Genomic DNA, 27,177 nt, shown 5'->3' with positions numbered 1-27,177 from the left:
TCTCACCCACCAGGAGTTTGCTTGATGACAGATCAGAAAGCGCTTGGCACTGTCTACACAGTGGCTGGCACCCACAACGGGCAGCAGAGGCCGCCTCCAGCCTGGGGCCGTGGGGCCCCCAACCTCGGCTCTGGGCCTCAGGGCCTGTTTCCTGGTTGTCTCTGGCGCCCAGCTGCGTGCCGAGAGGGCGGGGCCGCGGTCTTCCCCGGCGCCCAAGTGTTGGCCACCAGAGCCGTGCCAGACGCTGATGCCCAGCTGGAGCCACAGGGGCCGGCCAGGGCGCCCGGTGTCAGCGGCCCCCTGGGCCTCTCCCTGGCCCACGCACACTTGTTAGTCAAGCACAGACTCCGGTGGGAGGGGAAGGAGAGAGGAGCCGCAGCTGCTCCCCCGGGAGCCTCAGGCGTCCTGCGAGGGGAGCCTCCCCTGCTGGCTGAGAAGGGGTGGCTGGTGCTGACTGGCATCCGGGCAGAGCCCCACTCTCAGAGACGCCCCCACAGGTGGGAACTTCGCAGCAGCTTCTACTCAAACCTCAGGTCCCGAGGCTGCCGGAACCTGTGTCCAGGTCATCGGGTTCGGCGAGCAGGTGCCTGCAGGGGTGGCGGGGCCGAGCGCGGTCCCCAGTCACCCGGAGGCCTCCAGCCCTCCCCACAGGGGGGCAGCTCCCACAGCCCCCAGCAGGGGGGGCGCCCCACGGAGACATCAGCCTCCTGGGACCCGTATCGGCCCCCAGCCCTCGGGTCAGGCCTCCACCCCCAGGCTGCCCCCAGAAGGCCCCAGGGCCCGGAGACCCTGGAGATGGGTGGGGGTGGGGGCGGCCCAGGTCTCCAGAGTCCGGAGACCGGAGAGTCCTCCCTGGCCTGCGCCCCAGGCCTGCGCCGGGTGGGCTGGGCCTGCTGCCCGAGGGAGGCAGCTGGGCGCAGCAGCCAAGGGCTGCATCGGGTGGGGTGCTGCAGAGGGGGGTGGGCCCCCTTGGGACCCAGTCCCCGGGCAGCTGCGCCCCAGCCCGTCTGGCCGCGTGGGGCGCCCGTCCAGGCCGCCCTGGGCACCGGCCGCGCCCCGTCCTCTGGGAGAGGCAGCTCCTCGGGCGCCTGGAGACGGGGACGGGCCTCAGGCCTGCTTCAAAGACCGCCGCGCCCCTCGGATCTGCTCCGGGTCTGCGCGGCCTCCAGGCGGGCGGGCGCCAGGCGGGGGGCGGCGGGGGCGCAGCGCAGACCCGGGCCCCGAGCGGTCCGGGCAGGCGGAACTCGAGGGTCGCGCTTGCCCTGTCCCCATCAGCAGAGGCAAACGGGGGCTGGGGCGGCGCGAGGGTGAGGAGGGCTCTCAGGGGAGGCGGGTGTGCAGCGCGGGTCAGCCGGGCTGCGCGCGGGGCTCGGGTGCGCGGGCGGAGGATGGACTTGAGGGCGGGGCCGGGGCCGGCGTGGGCGGGGCCGGCGTGGGCGGGGTGGACCGGAAGTGGGCTGGGCCGGAAGTGGGCGGAGCGGGCAAGCCGTGGGAGGGGTGGGCAGGCCGTGGGCGGGGCCATAGTGGGCGGGGTGGGCCAGCCGTGGGCGGGGCCGGCAGTGGGCGGGGTGGGCCAGCCGTGGGCGGGGCCGGCAGTGGGCGGGGTGGGCCAGCCGTCGGCGGGGCCGGCAGTGGGCGGGGCCGGTACTGGGCGGGGCTGCAGTGGGTGGGGTGGGCCGGCAGTGGGCGGGGTGGGCCAGCAGTGGGCGGGGTGGGCCAGCCGTGGGCGGGACCGGCAGTGGGCGGGGTGGGCCAGCTGTGGGCGGGGCCGGCAGTGGGCGTGGTTGGCCGGCCGGGGGCGGGGCCGGCGGCCGTGGGCGGGGCCGGCCGTGAGGTCTCGGGTCTAGTGGTCCTCGCGGACCGGCCGGACCTTCATCTCGGAGAACTTGAGCGAGTACTGCCAGCCGGTCCAGGAGGACCACTCGACGCCGTCGGCGTAGGAGGCGTGCGCGCCGCGCAGGTACTGGCCGTTGAGGTTGGACGTGTGGCAGTTGCGGTACCACCAGGCGCCGCGGTAGAAGGCCGCGCAGTTGTTGTCCGAGTGGTCGGCGTCGCGGTCCCTGGTGGTGAACCTCATGCCGCTGTGCTTCAGCAGCGAGTCCCCTGCGGGCGCGGCCGGCGCTCAGGGGCAGCGGGCGCAGCCTGCACCCCGCACCCCCACGCCCGGGGGGGGGCCCTGCGCCCGGCCCTCCCGCGCCCTGACCCCGGGGCCCTCCCTGCTGTCTGCCGAGAGAGGAGGAGCCAGGGCAGGAGGCTTCCGGCCCCCACCTTAGAGACCCAGCAGAGCCCAAACCCAGGGTCCCGAATCCTGGCTCTGGGCTCGCTGTCCTCTCTGCAAAGTGGGCACCGGGCCCTGCCGACCTCACCCTAGGGGGGGGGCCTTGCAACTGGAGGCGAGAAGCTGGGCTCGCGAGCCGGGAGGACGGAAGCGCTCACCTGCACGGCCTCCTGTGTCCTCCCAGGTGGGGAGCCCCGGCTGTCCCCCCACCCCGCCCCATGCCCCGCCCCATGCCCTGCCCCAGCCCTACCCCACCTGCGGTGCCCGAGTAGTCGGCCACGGTGAGCGGGTACCCGTCCTCCTCGGGGTCCACGGAGAACAAGCCCACGCTGAAGCTCCCGTAGCGGGCATAGGCCGTGCCGTTGTCGAAGTCCTCCAGGTCCACGTGCAGCTCATAGGCAGCCTGCGTGGTCAGGGCGTGGATCCTCTTGAGGCCTGGAGTGGGGGAGAGCGGGCAGAAGTTAGGGAGCAGGATGGCAAGAGCACAGCCCCCGCGGTTGGCCTCAGTAAGGGACGACAACTGCCGCTGTGTCCGCCAGCCGCGGGCTACTTCTTCCCGCGGGCCTGCGGGTAGCGGGGCACCAAGGACGAGCAGCGTTTCACTGAAGTGTGCTGCTCTCTGGCGCTTTAAGTCGGGCTGTGTGTTCCGGATGTGTGAGCTGGACACTGCAGACAGACTGCAGGGGTCAGGAGGAATCTGCAGAAAGGGTGGTGGCACCTTTAGTCTCTCACGCTGGGCTCCAGCAGATGAGATCTGGTATTCACACACTGAACCTGCCTCTGAGCCTTTGCTCATGCTGTTCCCTCTGCTGGGACACCTTTCCCTCCTCCTCACCTGGCTACTTTCTGTTCGTTCCCAGTCTTACCCCCAGGAAGGCTGCCCAACCTCCAGTCGGGGCGAGGACAGCCTCTGCCAACCCAGCTGCGCCCCGTCCATGTTTCTCATTCTGTGTCCCGGTGCCTGTTTCCCTGCCCACCCCCCCCCCATGTGGAAGCTCCACAGAACATGTCTGTCCTGTTCGTTGATGGATCCAGCATCTGAGGGCACCCTGCACACAGCAGGTGCTCAATAAATGCGGGTTAGTGGGTGAGAGGCAGAGGTGCTGTCTGAGCTTCTCCTGTCTCCAGGGCCTCACTGTGTACCCCAACCCCTGACCCGGTTCCTCCCCCTCTCTGTTCTTCCCCCTCAGTTCTCCCACACCCAAGCTCGGGGGTCTCACACCAGGCTCCCCCTCTCTCCTTTACCCACCTGCATGCAAGCACACACACACAAGTACACACGCACGCACGCACACACACACACACACTCAAGATGTTTCCTTACCAATATCGATTACCTCTTGATTAACAGGACATTTAATTAAGGCCCTTACAAGTTATCAGCATCTAGTGACATTTCATCAGCCTCTCCCTGCTGCCTTTCCTGGGTGTCCAGCCGTGCACAGGTCAGCGCGTGTGAGCTAACGGGCCCGAGGGCTGAGCGGACCCCTCCCCGTCCAGCTGCGAGTCTGGGTCAGGGCAAAGAATGCCCGTGAGAAGAGCAGCATGGGCCTGCTCGTCCAGCGTCCCCCCCTCTCTGTCCATCTTCCTCCCCAGGGATGCAGCGAGAACCTGGGGAGCACCCAAAGGGAACCCAGTGAGGACCCAGGCTTTGAGAGCACAAGTTACTGGTCTCCTGCCCCCTCTGCTCCTCCTGGGCTGGAGTCTCAGCCAAGCCACACCCCCTCTCTGGACCCCAGTCTGCACTGGGGAGTGGGCTTCACGGGGCGGGTGTGAGGGGCCAGGGGGTTCCAGCGACTGTAAAGGGCGGGCAGCAGGCAGCAGAGACAGCAGCGGCCACCTGCAGGGGCTCACACATGCCGGGCACCGTCCTGAGCTTCCTGCGGATCAATGAGTCCGGTGGAATTAGAATGAGTCCAATTTAATTAAAGAATCCCTGGACAGCTCTTAGGACGGGGCCCGGTCCGCTGCACACATTATCCAGGTGCTCGCCGCCGCCGCGGGCAATGAGGCAGGTGCCGTTCCTTTCCCGCTTGATAGCTGAGGAGGAGAGTGAGGCCCAGGCGGGCGAGCGGCTGGCCCAGGGCACACGGCTGGGCTTGAACCAGGCCAGCTTGCCCAGGCTCCTTCCTCTTCTTCAGTGCTGGCCCAGGATAAATAACCCCATGCAGGAAGAGGGCAGGAGGACCAGTGGAGCAGGCACGCTGGAAGATCCCTTTCCCTGCCGGCTTTGGGAATGCTTTGTGCTGATGGGCCAGCTGGGGCCTAGGAGGGGTCTCTGGGTGCCCCGAAGGATGTCGGGGCCTCTAGGGTTCCTCAGGACTTGGTTCACGCTCATCACCCTTCTCCCCAAGAGCACCTCTCGCTCTCTCCCTCCCTCCTTCCATCTCCCACCATCACTGTTCTCTGGGTTTCTCCAGCCCTTGTTGATCTGCTGGAATAATCGAAACCCCCACCTCTCTGGCCCCCTGGATGGTGAGCCCAGAGCTGACCCAGCAGAACCTAAATCTCAGAGAACAAGGAAGGAGGCAGCGATTAAGGCCCCCAAGTCTATTTTTAATAAAACTGGGAGGTGAAAGCAGGGTCTGAAACCCAGGAGATATGCAAGAAAAGCCTGGCAGAATAATTCATAGTAATTCAGAACTTCCAGGACATAAGCAATAGTGTTACAAAAAGAAAATAGAAAAATGATGGCGTGACTGTGTATCGTGTGCATCTGGCAAAGCACCAATCACCTTAATATGTAAAGAGCTCCCGTAACTCAATAGGAAAGACAAAGCGCTGGCGGGAGGGGGCGGGAGTGTGGGAAGCAGGACGGAGCAGCGCAGGGGTGCTGAGGGCCGCCTCGAGTTGACATTCTCGTCAGGGCTCACTGTCTGCCTGGAGCTAATCAGGGCCTGCTTAGCTGCTTCCGCCCACTCAGTGGCTGCTGATAGATTTCAATTAAGATGCTCGAGCCTTGGAGGCGTCAGCGCGGTGCCAGCGGGGTGGGTGGTGATGCAGCGCTGGCCCAGGCGCCTTCTCCCATCTTCACACGCCCCGTGGTGGGGGGGGCTCGGGGGGCCATCTCCCTACCTGGAAGCTCCTCTCCCCCGACCCCCGTCCTGCCCCTGCTTTTGTTCACTCAGGTCAGGACACGGTTCAAAGGTTGCCTGGGCGCCCTACCCCGACAACACGCGCAGACATGCGTGCACACTCCTGCTCACGCTCACACACGCTGGCTGGTGACTCGTGTCGGCCCTGCGAGGCGGGGTGAGTGTCAGGTCGGCGCACCCGGGCCGGCACACAGGAGGCCAGTGGGTCGGGGCAGTGGTCGTGGCGCCCACCGCGGGGTGGCAGCAGGCACAGCAGAGGTCAGGCCAAGAGGGCCCTTCCCTCACGCACCGCCGTTTGGGGGGAGGCGGACAGTTTACCACCCAGGGGAGCGTGCACAGGGGAGTGGCCGCGGGGGACCCCATGACCGGGACCAACCGACCCATCTACCAGGGGTTCTACTGGAGGCCCTGACAGAGCTGGACCCCACTGGAGACTAAACCTCGGTGCTCAGCCCCCTGGGGTGCTCCCCGCCAGCCACATGCCTCCTGGCTCTGCTCCTGCCAGGCTCCCTCGCGCCCGCGCTCCCTCCTGCCCGTGCTCCCTCGTGTCCGGGCTCCCTCTCCCTCAAGCTGGTGCCAGGGAGGCTCTGGGGCAGGTGCACAAGGGCCTGCAGATGGTGCTCAGGCGCCCCTCGCCCCATGCCCTCTGCTTTTCGAGGTAGGGAGAATGTCCTGTGAAAACGTGCTTCAAATGGCAAATTGTGCTATGATATGTGATATGGTATTTCTGTGATATGGTATTTCTGGGTCTGGGAATCACATCCCGAACCCCAACTTTAGCCATAATTCCGCCGAGCACATCCAGGACCCCGGATCTGTGATATCTGTGGATGTTTTGTCTTTAGGATGAAATGATACAAGATTCAAATTTTAAACTGCGGGGTGATTTTAAGACAAACAGTAAGGAGCAGTAAGAGCCCTACTGTGTGCCAGCTGTGAGAGGGGGCAGGGCAGGCAGGGGCGCGCTGTGGGTCACCGGGAGCGCCGTGACCAGGCACGCCGACCCCGGGAACAGGGCCGTCTGGGGGTTGCCTGGACCTCCAGGATCTCCAGAAGGTCCCGAGCCACCCACAGCTCACTGGACCCGGGGTAACCACCTGCCCCGGTGCCCCCACGGACCCCACTGCGTGACTGCACTGCCTGCACGCGGCTGCAGCTTCGTGTCACTGACCTCATTCCTGCTGACGGCTGCTCGCCGGCCCGGGCGGCCCCTGGGAGCCGGAGCGGTGGCTGAGGCCTGGGAAACTTGGGGGACGGAGGGGCCGGACCTGGCCGCCTGGGCCGATCCTCAGCAGGAATGCTCGCGCGGGGGGTCGGGGCGCTCACCTAACCAGTGCTCCCCGGTGAGCCTGCCGAAGCCGTCCCGGTAGGCCTCCCAGCCTCGGAAGAAGTTCACAGAGCCGTCCTCCCGGCGCTGGAACACCTGCAAGGAGGGGAGGCTGGGGGCGCGCACCAAGCTTAGGCCCCCCACGCCCCTCGCTGGAGCACAGCAGGGGCTCGGGCGCCTCAAGGCGGCAGACTGGGTGGGGCTGAATGCACCCCCCGCCCCCAAGAAGGGACAGCCGTGGGCTGGGGTGGGGGAGAGAAAACACACGTGCCCCGGGGACCGTGGACGGGTCCTCGGCCTGCTCGGGCCTCGGTGTGTCAAGCAAGGGGGAGATGGGGCCGATGTACGTGCCCAGGTCCAAACAAGCCAAACAAAAACTCATTCTGGAGCTTTTAAAAACGAATTGACACGCACTCCCAGACTTGGCCTCCCCTGAAGTCACGGCCCCCCCTGCAAAGAGCCGGGGCCGGGATGGGGGGCCTGGGAAAGCGGAGCCCCAGTCGCTTCTGGGGGAGCAGGAGGCGTCCGCAGCCGGCTGGGGTGTGACCCGGGTACCGATGAGCCGCCAGCTGCCGCTGTTCTTCATTTTAATAACATTCTTGATGTGGGAGTCGGGAATCCCATCGGTTAAATTGCTTTGAAATAAGTACCACGCTGGTCCTGGCCGGAGCGGCCTCGAGTATTTACAAGATCCGCTGACAGCCCCGTTCCTGGCTCCCTCCCGCTCCAGCCCTTTCTGTTTAACAAGCCTTTTCCTTGCTCATTTGCCGAGGCAGCACCCCCTCGCCCCAGCGCCTCCATCTGTGCCGTCTGAGGTCCTCGAGGTTTGGCAGCTGTGCCTGTGAGCTAAGCAGCCTGATTTCAGTGGCCCAGAACGGCCAGGGCGGGGGTGGGGGGGCGCCTGGGGGCGTCCATCACAGGCCGGGTGCTGGGGGGCCTGACGTCAGGTCGTCAGGTCGGGTTGGGAGGAGACACCCGGACTCCGTGGCAGCCCTGAGCCGTGAGTCTTCAGAAGGGCTGCTGGGGAAGAAATTCGATAAGGCAAGGGGAGATCTGAGGGGCCTGGAGAGCAGTATCGATGCGGGATTGGGATCCGGAGCACGTGCCCTTTGAAAGGCTTAATCCTGCCAGGAGCTCAGCTGTCCCTCCCAGAAGCTTCCGCAGCTGGGAGGAGGGGAGGCGGTGGTGGGAGGGGTCTCGGGGAGGAAGAAAGGCCCCGGTATTAGGGCCGGGCCCCAGAGCCCTGGTGACTTACTCCACCTCTCTGAGCCTCAGTTTCCCTATCTGTAAAATGCAGATTGCAGCATCCACCCCCACCACCCCCACCGTCCCTGGCTGTGGGAAGAAGCTCAGGGCACAGCGCAGACACAGGGGGTGTCCTCTGCCCTTTCGGCCCCGCACCCACTCTTCCTTCCAGGCTTGGGCCCTGGACCTCTCTCCCTGGGGCCACCCCCACCTCTTTCATTCATCCAAGTGTCCCACTGAGCCCCTCCATGCCAGGTGCCAGCTGGGGAAACTGTCAGAGCCCACTGGGTAGAAGAGGACAGGGGAGCAGCCTGGGCTCAGGGGACAACCCCAGAAAGCGGGGAGAGAGTGGGTGTGCCCCGGGGGCCCGGAGCACGGTGGGTTCCTGGAGCCCCTGCCCCTGCCAGGTGGCTTGGTTAGTCCCCGCCCCCCACCTCCCTCCCCCCTGACAGGCCCTGCTCCCGGCTGTCCCCGTCATCACTATGAGGAAGTAGAAAGTGGGGTGCACAGGCAGGACATGAAGTTTGGACGCTGGACAGGGGAGCCCTGGGCGTGAGGGGAAGGTGGGCAGGAAGGCTGTGGGGTGGGTGGTAGAGGCCGGCCCCACAGGCTGTGCCCACGGCACCCGCTGCCACCCGCGCCCCGTGAGCACAGCCTTCCGGAAGGAGAGCAAGAGGCTTGGCCGTCGGCACTCAGGGGACACGAGCTGCAGAGCCGGCAGCCCGACCCCACTCGCCGCCCTCGGCCTGCGCCGGCCGGACGCCCAAGGCCACGTCCTACCCCCGGTCTGGCCGGTGCTGGTCGCCGGGCGTCCCAGAGCCGGCGTGGCCCGGCACCCCGCGCCCAGAGCTGGCCTGTGAGCCCACCGTGTGCGGCCCCTTCTCCCCCTACCCGAGCTGGGGGCCTGTCTCGGGACCGCGGCCGCCCGAACGCGGCCTGGGCCCTGGGTGAGGACGGCCAGGGCACCGGGGCCGCCTCCTCACCCTGGAAAGGCCGCTCAGCTCCGGAGGCGGCGGCAGGCCCCTGAGCAGCCGCGGTGGTCTGCCGGTGGGTCGCTGCAGCCTGGGCCACGAGGGGCGGGCCCGACCCACCGTGTGGGGACGCCGGCCAGGAGGTGGCCGCCTTGCCAGGCAGGAGCCCCCGTGGGCAGCCCAGCGAGGACCTCGGCCTCCGGAGCCGGCCTCCCCTCCGTGCGCCCCTGCAGAGCGGCTGCAAGTTCCCCGGACGCGGGTCCTGCTGGTGCCGATGCCTGCCCGAGGGGCCCTGTGGCTCCGAGTTCCAGGGGGTCTCCGGGCTCCAGGGGCGAGGGCGTGCGAGTCACCCCGCGGATGGCCTTCGATGGCGGAGGCGGGCTCAGCCCGACAGGACGCCCCCGGAGGGGAGGGAGGAGAGGACGCAGGGCCCCCCTCTCCTGCCTGCGCACCAGCTCCCCGTAAGGGGCAACACGGAAACAAAACGCTGGTTTCTTCCCCTTGAGGCTGAAACACGCAGCCGTCAGGCTCCTGGGCCAGCTCCCCGCCCCGGGCTGCAAAGCGGCTGCTGCAGAAGGACCCTTGTCGCCCGGCGGCTGGTGCGTTTGCGGGGTGTGCGCTCTCGGAAGCCTGCTGCCCGCCACCGGGCGTCTCCCCAGCCCGCGGGCCCTGCCAAGGGAGTGCTGGGCCACATGGTCCTGCAGATGGTGCCGGGCGGTGCTGAAGGAAGCAGGAGGGAGCGACGAGAGTGGCTGCCTGTCCTGGCTTGTCAGACGTGTCCCTGGGGCATGCTGCTCTGGGGCTCCAGTTTGGCTCCCCCAAAGTCATTTCCTGGGCTGGGCTCTGAAGACCTGCTCCTTGTCAGCAAAGGGGTGCCAAGCACGGAGCGGACATCCTCCGCATCCAGGTCCGCCCCGGCTGGCACCAGCCAATGCTTGGAGGACAGCCACGGCCCTCCCCCGCTGCCCAGGAGCGAGGTGGCCGTGGGCCCACTTGGCAGATGGGAAGACCAAGGTTGGGAGAGGCGGGGTGACCTCTGCAGGCCCAGGGGGCCTCAGCCTTGAGGCCAGAAGAGAAGGTCCGATGGTGTCCAAAACCCCAGGCTGAGGGTGGCTGAGGGGCACTGCTCCTCCCACGCCCAGGAGCCGACCCAGCCCTCACAGTGGCGGAGCACGGCTGAGCCCCGGAAGCACCCTGGGCTGACCCCCAGGAGACCCAGGTTCTCTCACTCCAGCAACAGGCTGTGCGGCCTCAGTCTTGGCTTCTCTCTTTGGCCAAGGGAGAGAGGCTGCCCCAGGTGCCCGCAGCGTGCCTGCGCTCTCAGCCTCAGGTAGCTCAGACCCAGGAGCAATGGGCACGGAAGTCAGCAGCTGCAGGCAGCTCCCAGCCTGGCGCATTTCTTCCATCTAGTGCCTCGGTTTCCTCATCTGAAAATGGGGATTTTAACGGCCCTGTGCTCAGAGAGCGGGTGATGGTTAAATGTGCTGGAATACCGAGCATTCAGGATGCCAACAGCTGCTGTAACATGTGCCGGGAGCTCAGAGGAGGAGCCAGCTGCTGGGGTGACTGGGAGGGTGGCCCAGGAGGGCTTCCCGGAGGAAGAGACATTCGGCTGAACCGCACATTGAGCAGAGTCTTGAAGGTGGTCAGAAGCGCCGAGGGACGGGTGGGTCCAAACCCCAGAAGCAGGGAAGGGGGTGTTTGCCGACTCATCAGGGTTCCCAGGAAGCAGCACCTGGGATTTCTCCTAGACTGTGATGAAGCTGCTACAGAAACCGCTGCAGGCAGAATCCAGCGGTGCTGGCTGTGCTGCTGCGGCGTCCACCTGCGCGGGGATTCTGGGAGGAGGTGGGGAGGGCTGTGGCAGGGCCTTCTCGTTTTCAAAGAACTAAGAACTTGGCCTTGAGGAGCGAACACGGTCCTTCAAAGGTGACCTTGGGCAGCTCCGCCAGCTTCCCCAAATCCCTCCGGACGCCTCCGGGCAGCACCCCCAGGAGGCCTCAGGGCTTGCCGGCAAGAGCACAGTTTCCAGAATAAGGCCGAGCTGAGTTCAAATCCCAGCTCTGCTTCTCGCAGGTCATGTGACCGCAAACAAGGCACAACCCCTTCCCAGCCTCAGTTTCCCTTTCTGCAAAGTCCCCACTCGCAGCCTTGCAGGGTCTCAGCCGAGACACAAGGGAACGCGGCTGGTCTGACGGCACCACGTCCCTCCTTCCAGGACCAGCCGCCTCGCCCAGAAGGAAGCGGGCCCACGCCTGTTGTTGACTGAAAATGGTACCCCCGGGCTTGGCGCCGCGCCCCGTTCCCAGGCTTGGCAGGCCGGCCGCGGCTCCTGGCAAGCTCGGCTCGAGGCTGCCGTTTCTCAAGTGCTCGGCACAGACTAGCGCCCCCACGGCCCCAGCCGCTCGGGGGGAGGAGGAGGGGGCTTTCTGGGGAAGGCGTCCAGGGCACGTGGAGTGGCCTGCGCCGCCGTCATGCGTAGTGACAGGCCTGCGCCCCCTCCCGGGGAGTCCGCCCTGAGCGGGCCAGCAGCCCAGGGTGCCGAGGTCCCCGCAGGCCCCGGCCGCCCGGCCTCTGCACGGGGAGCGCTGGCCGCCAGGGGGGAGCCGTGTCCCCAGGGGGAGTGTCCTGTCTGGTGGACTCCGGAGTCCTGAGGCCCTGCCTTTCCAGGGGGGGGGGGGGCGCCCTGGCAGGAGCTGCTCCCGGAGGGGGGCGCCCAGGGAGCGTTTCATCTCTCCCTGCGTCTGATCTGGCTGCTGGCTGCGCTTCCTTTGATGTCTTCCGAGTGAGGGAGGGATTTTCCTCCCGCCTGGGGCGCTCAGGTGGGGCGGGAAAGGGGCTCGCGGAGGGCAGGGGAGGGAGGGGCAGGAGGGGGAAGGCGGAGAGGGGGGCCTTCTTCCCCTTCCCCGGCAGGGCCTGTTTGAGGCACTTGTGAGCCAGCTGCCGGCGCCAGCCGTGCCCCGGCTGGCAGAGCGTGGCCCGGCGGGACGGGGCTTTGGGGTCTCAGCTCGCGGTCCCCAGGTGGGAGGCGCTGGACAGGCTGCCTTCTGTGCCTTCGGTGATTATGGGGCGCGGGGCAGAACCCCCAGGCAGACCCCGGTGTGGGCACTCCACCCACCCCGCCTCCCCTGCCCGGCCCCGGCCCCTCAAGCTCGTGTTCCCGCAGCTCCTCGAACCCAGAACATGCCAGACACCCGCAGCCCCTGCGGCCCTTCACACGTGTGCCCTTTGTCTGGAACATGCCACCCGCTTCATCCCCAGCGCTCGGGCCTGCCCTGAGCGGAAGCCTCTCTTGGTCGCCCCGGGCTGGTTGGGGGCTCTCCTCGGAGCTCCCCAGGGCACCCCAGACCTGCAGCCCTCACCCAGGTCAGCTGGCTTGCCCGCTCCCCACTAGCTGGGAGCTCGCTGCCCATCCCTGTGGTTGGTGCTTGGGGTTGGACTGGTGGACCAGCGTCACAGACGTGCCACAGCTGAGCACCAGGCTGGGCCTCTGGCCTCGGCGCTGCCCCAGTGGGTCACTCATCTGCTGGGCGGCCTTAGGCAAATCTCTTGCCCTCTGTGAGGCTGCCCTGTGGGCCTCCAGCAGGTGGGAGGGTGTCGGAGCAGTATACGATCTACAAACTGTCAAGTGCCGCCTGGGCTGGCAGGAAGCAGGTGCTGGCGGGATTGTCCAGCCTGGCGCCCTGTCCAGTGAGCAGAGCCATCCAGGGTCGGCTCTCAGGTCCGGCACCTGGACAAGCAGCCTAACTAGGATGGATGGCAACAGGGCCGGGAGGCGTCGGCCAGCTCCTTCCCAAACGACAATTGAGCTTGCGAGAGATTCCCCGTGGCAGGTGATCCTGACAGATGCCCGGAGGTCTATGGGTAAAGACTGCTCTTGATATTGACATTGATCGGCCAAGCAAGCACCTCAGCCCAGCTCTGCCTTTCTTCCGGGGGCCCAGATCTGACCCTGCTCTGGGCGAGGGCTGAGCCAAGCCACGTTCCGCGGACTCCCTTCTAACGGCTTGAAGCCCAGCCAGGCCTCGGAATTACCCGCCTCCCGCCCAAATCCTGACTGACTTCCCGGGAGACTGGAAGTCCACGCGCTGGGAAGACGCACGGCCTGGCCGCCGTCTCGGTCTTTCATTAAGCCTGTCCCGGCCCTTAACGCTGATTTCTGGGCTCTGGTGCGTCTGTGCTGTTCTGCCTGCCCAGGGGCTCCCAGAGGCAGGAGCCATAACTCACACGTTCTGAGTTAGGAAAACAAAAGAGCTTTTAGCCCCAGACGTGGACCGGGCACATTTAAAAGCTCTCCTCCAGAGCCTGCAGAGTGGTTTAGAGGCACGTCTGTCTTGGGGTCTTTGGGGAGTCTCAGCTGCTCTCACACAAGCTCCCCGAGGCAGGTTCTGCCCTCCGATGTGCTCCCCGCCCCCCAGCCCCGCGCAGGTGGGGCCTCCTCCGTTTCACCCCCCCCCCAAGACAGCTGACCCCTTTCAAGACTGACCCAGGCTGCCCCCGGCCTCACATCCCTCTATGCAGCCCCCTCTGGAATTTTCCATCTCTTCTCGCTGGATATGAGGGCACTGAAGAGTCAACGAGCTCGCTCGCTGGTTCCCTGGTGAGACGGGCAGCGTCCTCTCGCCCGCCCAGACTGCATGGGAGGGTCTCAGCTCGCTGCTGCCTGCAGCTGCGCCCGCCCTTTCACCTCCTGACCCCGCGCCCTGTAACTCCACATGTGAGCACCCTGGAGACATGTCAGCACAGGTCCCCCACCTTGCCAACACCCCAGGACACCTTCCAGGGCCCCCTAACCACTGCTCTGGCAGGGCCGCGCCTCCTGGGCAGAAGGCGGCTCAAGACAGGAGACGGCAGCTCCCAGGGCCCCCCGGCTGGGCCAGAACACACACTGGGCCCCCCGGCTTGGCTTGGGCACGTGCCAGGCCCCCCCAGCTCAGCTTGGGCACACGCAGAGGCCCCCTGGCTTGGCTTGGGCACACTCCGGGCCCCCCGGCTTAGCTGGGACACATACTTGGTGGTTCTGGCTTCTGTGGGTGTGAACTTTGGGGGAGATCGTGGGCGAGCTGGTGGGGGTGACAGATCGCCCAGGCAGGGCTGAACTAAGGGTGGGAGGCAGACTGAGAGGCTGCTCCAAGCACCCCAGGGTCACAGGCCTCCTGGGCCAACCCCCGCCCCGCCGGGACTCACCGTCCAGCCGCCGCCGTCCGTCCGCATGTCGCAGTAGACCTGGAAGCCGGCGGGGTAGTGCGTGGGGAACACGGAGTACACGCCGTCCTGCTGCTGCCCGCTCAGGAGCACGTCTAGGCAGTCGCGTGGCCGAGAGCCTGGGGCGGGAGGCGGGTCAGGGCGTTGGCGGGCGCTGGGCTGCCCACCCTCCTGTCAGCCCCGGGCCTCTCTGACTGTCCATCTGTCCACCCGGCGATGTCGCGTGGGCCCCACAGCCCACTCGGGGTCAGACCTGGCCCTGCCGCTCCCCGAGGCCTGGGCAGGCACCCGGGCGGAACTCACTTTCCTCATCTGAGGGTGGGCCCAGGGTCCGGGATCCACAGGAGCGGGGGTGAGGCCGCGGGGGCCTTGGCCAGCAGCGGCGGGTCTTCTCAGGGTTGTGGGGTGTTGGGGGTGAAGAGGAGGCCACCGAGGAGCGAGGTTGGGCCCCAGGCACCTCATCACCCTCTCCCTAGCTTTCCCTGCCTTTGGGGGACGGGGCCTGGCACCCAGCCACTCACCGTTGGCACATCCCCGGGGCCGGGATCCCCTGGCCGGGGCCCTCTGCAGGTCAGCCTTGACGCGGGGCCGGCCCAGCCCCCGGTCCCTCTGCAGGGCGTCCAGGATGTCGCTGACCGAGCTCACCAGGTGGGCCATGTGCCCTTGGCTCTCGGACAGAAGCTGTGAGCGCAGGGTGGGTGGGGGCTGGTGATGAGGACGCCCCGCTCCCCGCCCCGGAGGCCCCATCAGTCACCGAGACCGCCTGACGGTGGGCACTCCCCACGGCAGCGCCACGCAAGAGGGGCCACTGCCCATGGTCTAGGGCTGCTGGGCAGGGCGTCGGAAGGGGCTGGGGCCGCTGTCAGTGGGGTTTGACTGCTTGTCCCGGAGGGCCTGAGTCACAGGGTGATGGATAGGGGTGGCAATTGGGCAGGGCGCCAGAGGCCAGAGGCCAGGCCTGACCCCCTCCCGGTGCCCTGCACCAAGCACCACCTATCACTAGTCTCGATTTCCTTTCTGCAAAGTGGCCAGAAATCCCCGGCGCTGTGAGGGGGAGGGTCCGAGGACGTGCCAGAGACCTTCGGGCCTGCTGGGAGCCTGCGGGGCCCGCCTGGGGCCGGGCAGGGATGCGACGGAGTGGCTGGGACAGGGCAGGCTCTGGCTGGGCTCTCAGCTGGCCGCTTCTTCTCACTGAATGGCCATGAGGTGGGGGGGACTGGGGCGGGGGCGCCCCTCTTCCGGGCCTGGCAGCACAGCGGGGGAAGAGGACTTGCCACGGGACCACGGGACCTTGAACCTTGATGGAGGTGACATCCTGCCTCCCCTCGTCTCCCCTGCACCCAGCGTCGGGCAGCCCCTGCCCGGGCCCCGAAATTGACCTGAATGCCGGCAGCCTCGGGGGCTGCACCAGCACGGCGCGAAGGAGAAAAACTGGGTTTGAACCCTGGGGCCAGGAGCGTGTGGCGCTGGGTGCAGGTCACCGCTCAGCCTCATCTGCTCATCTGTCGATGGGAACAGCCACAGGCCCTGGTCCCGGCACCGGGGGACCAAGGGGGTGTGGACATCAGGCACAGCACAGGGTGGGCCCCGCGGACAGCAAGCCCCCACCCGCCCCGGCCCTGGGGCCCCTTACCTGGATGAGGCGGCCCTGCTCGCTCTGCAGGGTGCTGAGCCCCTGGCCCAGCGCCCCGTGTCCCTTCCGCAGCCCCATGCACTCCGCCTGCAGCTCCGAGGCCCGGGCTAGCAGCCGGGGCAGCTGGTCGGCCAGGGTGTCCAGCAGTTCCTGCTCCTGCGGGTTCGCCAGCCGAGGCTCGGCGTGATGCTGGGTCAGCGCCTGCAGGACGGAGGCCTGGGCGCCCTCCAGGCGGGCGAAGCTGTCGGCGAGGTCGGGGCAGCGCGGGTCAATGAGGATGCTGAGCTGCGAGCTGCCGGCCCTCTCCACGGTGACCAGGGCGCTGTTGGCCCCGGCCGGCCCGGTGCTGACGACGGGAGGGGGCGCCGTGCCAGGCGCGCGGGCGTGGTTCAGGAAGAGCACCGCGCCGGTGACCGCCACGGCCAGCAGCACCGCCAGCGCCAGCAGCACCGTGCACAGCACGTAGCCGCAGCCGGGCCGCTGTGGGCCAGTCCCGGGCACACACAGACAGACGGACAGACAGGAGAGAGATGGGCGGCATCAGAGGCAGGCCTGGGCGCTGCCTGCTCGGTGGGGAGGGCCTGGCAGCTCAGGGCAGGGCTCCACCCTTGGGAGGCCTGGACAAGGCTCAGAGGACTCCCTTCAGGGGATGGGGGGGTCACGAGAGACAGAACCCCAGAGAGGGCACAGACAGAGGACACACCGATCTAGCAAGAGCCAGAGACGCGGGGAGACAGATGCCGAGGAGGAAAAGCAGAACGGAGGAGGCAGAGCCGGGGAGACCAATGGGGGGGGCTTTCCTTGTGCTGCCCCTGACCTTGGGAGGGGGACCTCACTTTGCTGAGCCTCAGTGTCCTCGCCTGGACACGGGGAAACTCTGTGGAACCGCGCCTGTACTGTGAGCCTCCGGGGCAGGGACCACCCCACCTGGCGCAGGGCAATCCTGGCGACTGGATGGAGGTGGGGGCGGGGAGGGGGTGCGCACCCCCGGCGGCCATGCTGCGTGGGGAGGTGGTGGAGGGCCCGGGCCTAAGCGCCCAGTGGGCAGAGGCTCATGACCTCCAGGCTAGCCCCTGTCCAGCGACGCCACCTCCCACCCAGTCGCCTGCGGCCAGCAGCTTCCTCCCGCGCGGGGGGCACCGCCCCGTGGCCGAGCGCACGCCGGGCTCGCCACCAAGAGCCGCCCAGCCCCACGCTGTGCTGGGGCTCATTTCTCAGATGGCAAAACTGAGGCCCAGAGAGCAGAGGCCCCTCACCCAAGGCGAGCCGGGAGCCCGCACTGGAGCCGCCGTGACCCTGGCCGGGACGCGGGCGGGGCCTGTGTGTCCAGCTGCCGGCTGAGGACTGTGGGTCCCCCGGCCTGCGGCGTGACTGGGCGTCCAGACCAGGCTGTGTCAGCTGCCTGTCCTGCCACCCTCTGAGCCCCTGGGAGGCACCTTGCCCCGAGCAGCTCGAGCCCCGCCGAGTGAACGGCTTAAGGTCCCCCGCTGGAGAGGCCAAGGCCAGCCGTGTCCCCTGCGCCTCCGCAGCCCCTGCCTCTCGGGCTCCCGCCCTCCTCACCCCCCAGGCCCTGGTCCCTGGAGGGAAGGCAGAGGGCACAGAATGGGGGGAGCTGCAGGGGGCCCCTGCAGGCCGGGGTTCCACGGGCGGGGGTGAAACGGCTCACGCAGCGGAGCAGCGTCCTCGGAGATCACCTTAAACGCGCGGAGCCGGTTGCGCTCCTGGGCTGCGGCTTACGGCTTACGTGCCTGGCAAAGGAATCTGCCCGCCTGGCCAAGGAATCTGCCCGCCTGGCAAAGGAATCTGCCCGCCTGGCAAAGGAATCTGCCCGAGACAAGAGGGGTGTTGAGCAGATCTTGAGGCTGGAGCAGGGTACACCCCGGGGGTCTGCGGGATGAAGCTGATACACACAGGACGCCTCCCCCCAGGCTGCGGGAGGGAGGGGAGCCCAGAGTGCGGGGTTCAAGGCCTGCAGGTGCCACGAGCCACCTGCGTGAGCTCCCAGCTGGAGCCAGAGGCTTTGTCCTGTGGGACCCCGGAGCCTGCCCAGGTCAGTGGCTGCCCAGGCAGCTCTGGCCAAGGGGAGAGCGAGACAGACCGGTGTCAGGGGCAGCGGGAGGCTGAAAGCCCCGGGGGTGCCTCCCCGAGGGGGGCGTTTGCCCTAGCTGTCTCTCCTGTGCGCCCAGTCCCCAGAGGCAACCCGGAGGGGCGGGGGGCCAGGGTGAAGGAGGCCTCCTGCCAACCAATCCTGGCCTCACTCACTCCCCCGGATTTTTATGGGAGCTGGGTGGGAGCAGGCCCGGCTGGGTTGAGATCACACTCCTCGTAGGAAGACAGTCTCCCTCTGGAGGGAGTCCAGGCACAGCTGGATCGGGGTGCAAGCTGCGCCGGCCTCCCGTCTCCCAGGAGCCCCGAGTCAAGGGCAGGAGGCTGTTTATCTGGTGGAAACCTGCCGTGGGGTTCCGGAGCGGGAGAGCCATGAGTGTGGGTGTGTGGTGGGGCCCTCAGGGGGGCTCAGGCACAGAGTGTGCCTGGGGGGGGATGAGCACCCAGACCCTGCCCCCGCCCCTAGTCCCTGGGGAGTCCTCACCTTCCCTCAGGAGCCATGAACAGCTCCTGTCCTGAGCCCCAGGCCCCGGCTGGGGGGAGTCCTAGAGACCCCTCAGGTGAGGAGTTGGTGGTTCTGTTTGTCATTCTGGGGCCCCGAAGACGAGGGAGGAGGGCCCGCGGGCTTGTTCTGTGAGCTCTGAGGAGGACCCCCAGCCCCCAGGGGAGCAGCTCAAGGGAGCAAGGACCAGGGCAGCTGCCTACCCTGAGTTCCAAGCCTCCAGCTCAGTCAGCCCTGGCTCAGGGTCCATTTCCGGGGAGGGAACTCCCTCCCCCCAATACACACAGGATGACCCACCTGGGCCTCCAGCCCACTCACCCCAAACCTGAGCTCTGCTGGTTTCCGGCCGGGATGGCGCCCCCGCCAAGTGTCCCCTCCAAAGCTGGTGCCCCCTGGGTTTCCCTCCCTCACCGCTCACCCCCGCCCTGCACTGCCAGTCACCTGGCTCTGGCCACGCTGCCTTCTTGGCGCCTCCTGTCCCCGCTGTGCCCTCTGAAGGTGCAGATCCTCCAAGTCACGCTCATCTCCCTGCCGCCTCGCCGCCCCAGCCCACTCCAGCCCCCCACGGCCTTGCCCTCCGCCGCCCCCTGCCCGTTCCAGTGCCCCGCATGCTGAGGCTCGTGCGCCCCGGCCTCTGAGCCCCCGCCGGGCCTCCTCTGCATGCCTGGCCCCGGGGCATGCCCACCACAGCCGCACCCCTGGGCTGGCCGGACACCCTGGGCTGGCCACTGAACTCCTGAGGAGCTGGCCAGAAGGGGGGCTCCCGGGCCCCCCGCTGTGCTCTCCGGCCGGGGAGGGGCCAGTGACCAACAAGCCCCGCGTGGAGGAGGTGCAGGGTTCGGGTTAGACACCAGGAAGAACTTCCCCAGGAGATTTTTTTTTTCCTTTCTGGAATGTTTTTAGAAGTTTTGGAAGCGTGAAGGGCCGGCGTCTGGGGTAAGCCAGAGCCCCCCTCCCCGCCGGGACGCCTGGTCGGGGAACGGCTCGACCGCCAGCCCCCTTGGAGGACCCGGGGCTGGAAGAGTCATGTCGATCCCTCGGTCCTTTCATCGGAGCAACCCCGAACTCCCGACTGTCATCCTCCACCCCGAGGGGTGAGAGCCCCTCGTTCAGAGGGGGCGCAGGGAAGCCCTCGTGAGCCAGCAGCTTGTCCAAGGTCACCCAGCAAATAAGGAGCTGAGGCCGGACAGGGGCGGACGCAGCTGGACCAGGACACCCAGGCCGAGGAGGTCATCAGACACCCCGACTCGGCCTGAAAGGGGAGCCCTGCCCTGGGGATCACACACCCAGCTGAGCAGGCCCAAGGAGGAAGGTGGCCTGTCCCTCCAGCTCCCCCCGCCCCGTCTGCACCCTGGGGCTCGCATGAAGCCCCACCCGTTTCCCAGCCTCCCGTCCCTCATCCGTCCCATGGCTTCCTCTCCCCAGCCGCCGGCCCGGGGTGACCGGCACTGGAAATGAGAACGGGAAGGCGAACCCTGCGGGAAGGTGGCCCCGGCAGCTCGGTCCTGGAGGAGGCGACCCCCTCAGGGTGCTCCCGGCGGGAGCTGCACGGTCTGATGTGGTGTCGGGGCAGAGGAGCCAGCGGGACCCGGACAGCCGCGGGAGGGGCAGGGCCACTCTGAGAACAGCCGCCTCAGAGCGCGCAGCACTGGACAGTTGGCAGAACGCGCTGCATTTCACGGGCCCCTCGCCGCAGCCCGGCCGTGCGGAGGGACCGGGGATGGCGGGTTCCATTTTACAGATATTCAAGCCCGGAACAGACAGGGGAGTGACTGACCCAGAGTCACCCAGCACGTCCACGGCTGAAATGCAACTAGAAACAAGGAAGAGAGGGGCCCAGGCCTGAGGGAGCGGACCCCGAGGGAGCCAGGGCAGGGAGGGTCCAGGAGAGGCCTCCCCTCTCATCTGAAGCTTCAAACAAGCCCGAGGGGGAGGTGCACGTGATTTTACCCCGGGCCCTGGAGGCCGCAGCCCTTGCTGCCTCTGATGCCAAGCTGTGTTCTGGCCTGGCGGCGGCTAGAATTGTCTCCCCACAGAACAAACAGCAGAGGGAAGCGGGGCCCACCCAGGAGGCTTTAAAGTCACATTTCAAACAGCTCCCCAGCAAACCACCTCCCCTTGAGACAGAGCGGCCCTGGCTGGCTCCTCTCCACAGTTCCTCTGGCCGAGCTTCACGCCATTCAATTTAGCAAATAACCCTCAGCTCACAACCTGAGCTGCATGGGAGGGCTGGGGTCTGGGCCCAGGGGAAGAGCTATAGAGAGGGGCCCAGAAGGAGAGGTGTCCTCAGGGAGCTCCTGAGGGAAGAGGGACTCAGGAAGAGGGGGCAAGGCTGTGAGCAAAAGGCAGCTGAGCAGCACAGACTCAGTGCCACTGGGACTTCGAGGCATGGCCAATGGGCATCAGGGAAGACTTCCTGGAGGAGGTGGCTTTCTAGAAAGTTTTGAAGAATATGTAGGGTCTCTCTGCATGAATGTGTATGTGTTTGGGAGCTTGGTGGTGCCAGCAAGATGAAACAGCAGAAGTTTGCAAATGGGCAGCCTCGTGTGAGACTAGGGGTTGGCACATGACAGAGAGCCCGTGTCTGTAAGGGCAGGAAGAATGAGCCAGGCTGGGGATGACCCTGAATGACAAGTCTGGGAGGTAAGACAGCTCTTCCCAGGAGGGGAGAAAGTCAGACTTCAGCAGGAACAGACTGTACCTGGGGATGGCTCGGTGTGGAACTGACATCACAGAGGAACACCCCACCCCTGGGAGGTATGGGAGAGACCTGGGGTCAGGCCTGGCTTCAAATCCTTGCTCTTCTGCCAACATGCTGTGTGACTTGGGCACACACATTGACCTCTCTGAGCCACCGTCCCCTGCCTGGCCCCCAGGCAGCTGCAGCAAGTGAGATTGTGCGGGTGGCTGGGAAAGAGCTTTGCACACTGTTGGGGCTGGACCCCCACACCATGGCCCTGTCACCTCAGACAGCGCAGAGCACGCTGAGCTCCTGCCAAGGCGCGCCCCTGCCTCCCCCTTCTGCGCTGCCAACGTGAACAGTTCCTTCCCCAATGACATCTGCTTGGGAGTAATTTGAAATTTAAAATGGGCAGCCCCACATCCCCGCTCCGTGGCGAGCAGGCCTCCTCATTTGCCTGCCTGCGCCAGTCCCTCGGCAGCCGGGCCTGGGGCAGCCCCAAGGCGGCCCCTCACTCAGCTTCCAGCCCCGGGCTCTGCCCTCCCTGCCTCCCCTGCACAGCCCTGGGCACCCTCCAGGCCTGCCCCCTCCTCTGGCCCCGAAGAGGCAGCAGCAGGCCGGGTGAAACGAAGCGACCCAGACCCTGTGGACCGACACAGGTTCAAGTCTCAGCTGCGCGGAGGTCCCTGCAGCGGGAGCTGCTACCTCCAGTCTCTTTCCTGCCTGGCGGCGGAGACTCAGAATGCAGCCCCAGCCATCTGCGCCAGGCGGGTATTGATTGATTGGGGGGCAAGGGGGGTGCTGGCTAAAGTGTGAGGATTGGGAGGGGACAGGCAGGTTGTCAGCCGGGTGCCTAGACAGGGCAGTGCCCTGGACACTCAGTGTCCAGATGCCCATTCCAGGTGGGGAAACGCGGACCCCTGGGTCAGGAGGGGTGAGTGCTGTGGTCACACCTGCAAGTAAAAGGCTGGTCACACCGAGCTCTCAGCCCTGTTGGGGGCTAAGGAGGCCTTCCGTGTGGATGCCACCGGGCGGGCACCCCAATCCATGAGTTCAAGCCGCCCTGAAGCAGGAAAGGAGGGCACTGGCTCTGCCTAGGGTTTCCCGGGTGTCCCGGCGGCGCGCCCCAAACTCCTGCCTCCGCGCTGCCCCCCACCCCCCGCGGCCCAGAGCGCCCCCGCCCCGCCCGCCCGCGGCCCCTCTCGGGCTCCGCGTACCTGCGGCTTGTCGCGTGGTCGCTCCTCAAGTTGGGAAGCGCCGCCCATGGCCTTCCAGCGATCGTTGACCATCCTCGGCGGGGCTCGCGGGGTGCCCGGGCAGGCGCGCCGCTGCGGGGCGCAAAGGCACCGGGGTGGGCGCGGGCTCCGGCGCGGCGCGTGGTGCCCGCTCGCCGGCTCCCGGCCTCGGTGCCCGGCGCAGGGGCGGCCCGGACCGGCGGACGCGCGCGCGCGTGTGTGTGTGTGCGCGTGTGTGCGCGTGTGTGTGCGCGCGTGTGTGCGCGCGTGTGTGTGTGTGCGCGTGTGTGCGCACGCCCGCGCGGGGGTGTGCGGGGGAGAGCGGGCGCGGGAGCCCCAGAACCGCCGGCCCTCGCCCGCCTGCGCTCGCGCTGCGCCGTCCCCGCCCCCGGCCCGGCTCCCGCGCCTCCCCGCGCGCTCCCTCCGCTCGCGCGCCCCACCCCTGCTCCGTCTCCGGCTTTTTTGTCTCAGACTCTCTTTGCCTTTTATTGCTCCCCCCGGTCTCTCGCACGCGCGCACACTCGGCGGGCCGCGATGGTCAAGTCCACCTCCAAAAGGCCAAGATCAAGGAGGCAGACCCGGCCCCCGGGTCCCCGCGGCCCCCAGGCCCCCGCGGCCAGCCGGGGCCAGCAGGCAGCGGCGGGCGGCCGGGCTCCCGCGGCTCCTGGGGGGCCGGACTCCGCGCAAACTTCTCGGGCGCGACTCGCGCCAACTTACGGAGCGCTGGGGGTGCGGCGCGGGGCGGGCCGTGGGCGCCCCCGCCGGGCCGTCTGGCGTCTCCGGGCACCCCGGCCCCGGCTGGGCAGGGCGTGGGGAACAGCCGGAGCGCGCCGCCTGCCGGGCTCCGAAGTGGGGTCCGCGCCCCGGGGCCGGCGCGCTCACGCCCGAGGCTCCAGCGCCCGGAGCCCCAGCCCGCGGGGCCGCCCGGGGGTGCCGCGCTCAGAGCTCGGGGACCCGGGCCTGGCGCTGGCGGGCGGAGAGCCGGCCCCGCGTCTCCCCGCCCGGGCGCCCCGCCGACTGAACGGGGGTCCCCTCCGCCGCGATCGCGGGGGGCGCCGCCGTGGCGAGGACGAGCCGCCCCGCGCCCGGCCCGCGCGCCCCGCGCCGGCTCAGCCCCCGCGCGCCTCTGCCTGGAGACTGGCGAGGGGGGCCTGGGGCCGGGAGGGGCTTCTCAGCCGCCCGCTCCCACCAGCCGCGCTCGGGAAAGCGTTTAATCCGCGCGGCGCCGCCCTCCGCGGTCACCCACAAAGTCCTTAATCCGCGCGCTGACGAGCCGCTATTGTGGCTCCGACCCGAGGCGCCCACTCGGCCCGACGCCGCGTCCTGCGCCTCCCGCCCGCCCCGCCGAGGGAGTGGGAGCCGGGCGCCCGCTCCTCCCCGCCCCCCCGCAGCCTCTTCTGCTCCCCCAGATTCAAAATAGACACCCCCCTCCCCAGCCCACCCCCCGCTTCTCCCCAAAGCTGTTTTCCAGCTCCTGGGGCGCCTTGGCCCGCGCTGTTCCCTGGCACCGGCTCCGTCTCTCCCCCACTGGCTGCCAGTCTGTCGCCGGCCCTGTCCCCCTGCAGGCCCCTCCCCCGGCCGGCCAGGCGGCGGGCTGGCTGGGGGTTCGCCCAGGGCCTGGACAGCTGGGGCCCGGCCAGGGCAGGCGTGCCCCTGCCTTCGGAGCAGACCGTCACCCACCCGCCAGAAGCTGGGGACAGAGGTGTGTCTGCAGCCCCTCCTTCCTGCTAGGGCCTTGCCAGCCTCACCTGCAGCCCACCTCGCCCCTACAAAGAGGTGCTTGGGGAGCTGGAGAGGACCCCGTGGCACTGTCTGAAGAGGGGCAACACGTGCAGTCCCGGTAGGTGGTTCATTCTAGAGCGCGCCCTGCCCCAGGGGCCTCTTTCCCATGGATTATAGGGATCGGCAGGTGCCCCCATCGGGTTGGGGCAGAGTGGTCACGTGCACTAGAGAACCTGGGCGGGGTGTGGTTTCAGACTCGCCCTGTGTTACCTGGGCACACTTCTTGCCCCCGCCAGCCTCAGTTTCCTCATGGAACAAGAAACCACAACCTTCCCCTCCTTAATGGGGAACTGTGAGGTTTGTGCAGGCAGGTGGCTGGGGCTTCCATTTGAGTCTGGATGTAAATTCTAGACTTTTTTTTTTTTTGCACAGACAAAAGATCACCTAGAAGCCTTGCTGAGCTGAGAACTCAAGGTCAAGGTTGGCGGGGAGGGTGAAGGCAGAGACTGGGTGTCCCGCGTGAGCTTTGGGTGGTCAGGGAAGGCATCTCGTAGGAGGGGCGCGAGGCAGCCATGGAGTCAGGGATGTCTGGACGCCCAGGAAGAAGGCACTGCAGGTGGCACCACCACAAAGCAAAGGCAGAGAACCGGGAGTTACAATATCCAGCGCCGGGAGACGCCGGCAGAGGCAGCCGGGCGCGCTGCTCCCAGGCCCGGAGACAGGCGGCAGGACAGGTGCGCGGGGGCCCCCTGGTGGCTCCTCCTGGCGCTGTTTGCTGTCCCTCCGTCTCACCTGCTCAACTGCAGGTTGTCACTTTTCGGGCCGTCATCCGATCCGCGTGGATGCCCCTGCTCAGCACCCCAAAGGCCCAGCTGGGGTGCATCTCTGGCACAAACTGCGGCCACCCGCTCGGCACTTTACACGCCACACACACCTGACATGCTGGGCTCTGGAGAGGAGCCGGTCACCCTCTGTCCACGGCCCCTGCTATGTGGGGGTCGGGAGGGAATGAGATGGAAATGCACCTCAGAAGTGAGCGCCAGCCCTGCCCTGAGAGCTGGACTCCGCGGAGCCGACAGCACCCCACCCTCTGGGTTCCGCGGACAAAGCTGTGTCCACCGAGCCCCAGGAGCCAACCTGGGCTCTTGACTGGCCGGGCAGGGTCAGGGCTTTGCAGCCAGCCCAAGGCAGGGCATTCCAGGGACCAGGACCTCAGGGGAGTTGGAACCCAGGATGCGCAGGCCACCTGGCATGGGGCCTCCCTCACACCCCTGCCCGCCCACTCACCTGCCCCCACTGCTGGCTGTTCCTTGCGCTCCTCTCCTGTCCACGGCCACGTGTTGGCCCCGCCAGCAGGCGCCTCCCAGCTGCGATTTTTAGACTAAGTTCCAGAGAGAAGGGCTGGGACGCTTTCTGCACCTCCAAGCCAGGACGCGTCCATCACAGGGCACCAGCTGGCGGGAGATAGCTGTCCCATGGAGGGCTGGGCCGAGGGGGTCCGGATGAGGCACCCCTCAGCAGGGAGTGCTCAGGGCAGACAGAGGGCGCCAACACTGGGTCAGCAGGAGTGGCCAGGGGTGTGGGGTGAGACCTCCAGGGTGCCAGCTCTGACCAGCTGTGGTTGTGAGCCCCCCTCGACTCTCAGCCTCCCAGCCGCCCTCATAAGTGGGGGTCACTGTGGTCCCCATTTTATGGATGAGGAAACTAACAAAGGTAACTTACATAAGGGGTAACGGGGCTCTGAATAAAATGCCAGAATGAATAGCTGCCCCCAGCACTCTCCTCGCCCAGCGGCCCTTCACTGGCCGCGTAACTTACTCCACGGGGCTGTGCTCGCGTCAGCGCCCCACAGACCAGGCAGCCGCAGCTCAGAGAGAGATGGAGGAACTTGGCCAAGCGCACCCTTGGCCTGCTCCAGCCTGGAGCCCGGGGTTTCTGGCGCGGGGGCGGCTCCTTTCCTCCCTTCGCCCCAGCCGCCTGGCGGGGGTCTGAGCAGCCCGCGAGCCCCAGCGTGTCCAGCGGCGGCATCCAGGGCCGGAGGGGCCGGGACCTCGGGGCTCTCCACCCCGCCTCTGCCCACACTGCCCAGGGTGCGCGGCCCTGGCCGCGAGGCGGCTTCAACTTAACTCTGACAGCCACATTGATCATTAAAAATCAATTTCTCTTGGCTGCCCGTGCGTGAAAAGCTACCGCGCAGGGATTCCATGGGCTTGTCACCTCGTGGTGGTTAGGCACGGCGAGCTAAACAGCTGGACGGTCTCCAGCACCAGCGCCTCATTTTCTGCAGCTGGAGCCAGAAATGTCCTGCGGGCTGACATTTAATTTAGAAGCCAGTGCACCTTGACATGACCCGGAATACAAAGGTGGGGCGGCGTGGGGGCTGCCGAGCAGGGGGGGGGCATTCCAAGTGTCAGGTGGATTTTTCTCTTTCTTTTCTTCTGCGGTGTCAACACTGAGTGGGGAAGACAGTCCCGAGGCCGCCTTCAAAGGCGAGAATTGGCACGTGCGCGCGCTGACGAGCTGCGCCTGGCGGTGCGCCTGGGCCTGGCGGTGCATCCCGGCCGGGCGGTGGGGGGTCCACCGGGACGCTGCCTGAGGGGCGCCCATCAGAAGTGACCCGAGAAAGCCCTGCGGCAGCCAGTGCAGACCCCGCAGCGGGGGCCCCTGGGTCTCCGTCCCCAGCGCCCCGCGAGCCTCGCGCGGCCACTGGCCAGAGAGGGGCCGCAGGACCACTCAGGGCAGGGAGAATGTGGTGTGGGCAAAAGCAGCTGGAAGGAAGGGTGGAGGCGAAGAGGGGGGCCAGACCCAGAGGCCCAAGTCCAGGAGGAGGCAGCTGGGACCCGTGCGGGCCACAGGAGACGCCCTCCAGCACCACGTGGCTTCCAGCGCTGTGCCACAGGCGAACCCCACCTGTGACCCCCGTCTTTGAGAGGAGTCAGTGCCTCTCAGCAGCCTTGTGCTCACCGTGCTCTGGGGGACAGAGGGGGGCCCAGCCTCTCTGGGAGGTCAGGTGGAGGCAGCAGACCCCATGGGAGGGAGGAGGCACCAGCGCGGGGACCAGCAGGGGGCTAACCCGAGTCAACCCAATTTTTATTTTATTTAAAGATTTATTTATGCATACAAGAGCTGGGGTGCAGGCCAGAGGTGCAGGGGGTGAGAGGACTCACCAGAGACAGAG

The 27,177-nt window shown here is 67.3% G+C and overlaps 1 protein-coding gene across 1 annotated transcript; it reads right to left on the bottom strand.

Moving 5' to 3' along the window:
• Nucleotides 1–1,843: 1,843 nt before the first annotated feature.
• Nucleotides 1,844–22,331, bottom strand: FIBCD1 (fibrinogen C domain containing 1; the record flags this gene model as incomplete). The annotated part of the gene is made up of 7 exons (XM_084236752.1): nt 1,844–2,103; nt 2,534–2,713; nt 6,700–6,796; nt 14,104–14,240; nt 14,643–14,802; nt 15,755–16,234; nt 22,260–22,331. 7 exons carry the CDS (start codon nt 22,329–22,331, stop codon nt 1,844–1,846), a joined length of 1,386 nt encoding a protein of 461 aa, XP_084092878.1.
• Between the last annotated feature and the right edge of the window lie 4,846 nt (nt 22,332–27,177).

This window comes from Talpa europaea (assembly GCF_964194135.1).
Source record: "Talpa europaea genome assembly, chromosome: 7".
In the NCBI taxonomy this organism is placed as follows: Eukaryota; Metazoa; Chordata; class Mammalia; order Eulipotyphla; family Talpidae; genus Talpa; species Talpa europaea.
The sequence above is the reverse complement of the archived record's forward strand: the minus strand, read 5'-3'. Positions and strand labels throughout refer to the sequence as shown.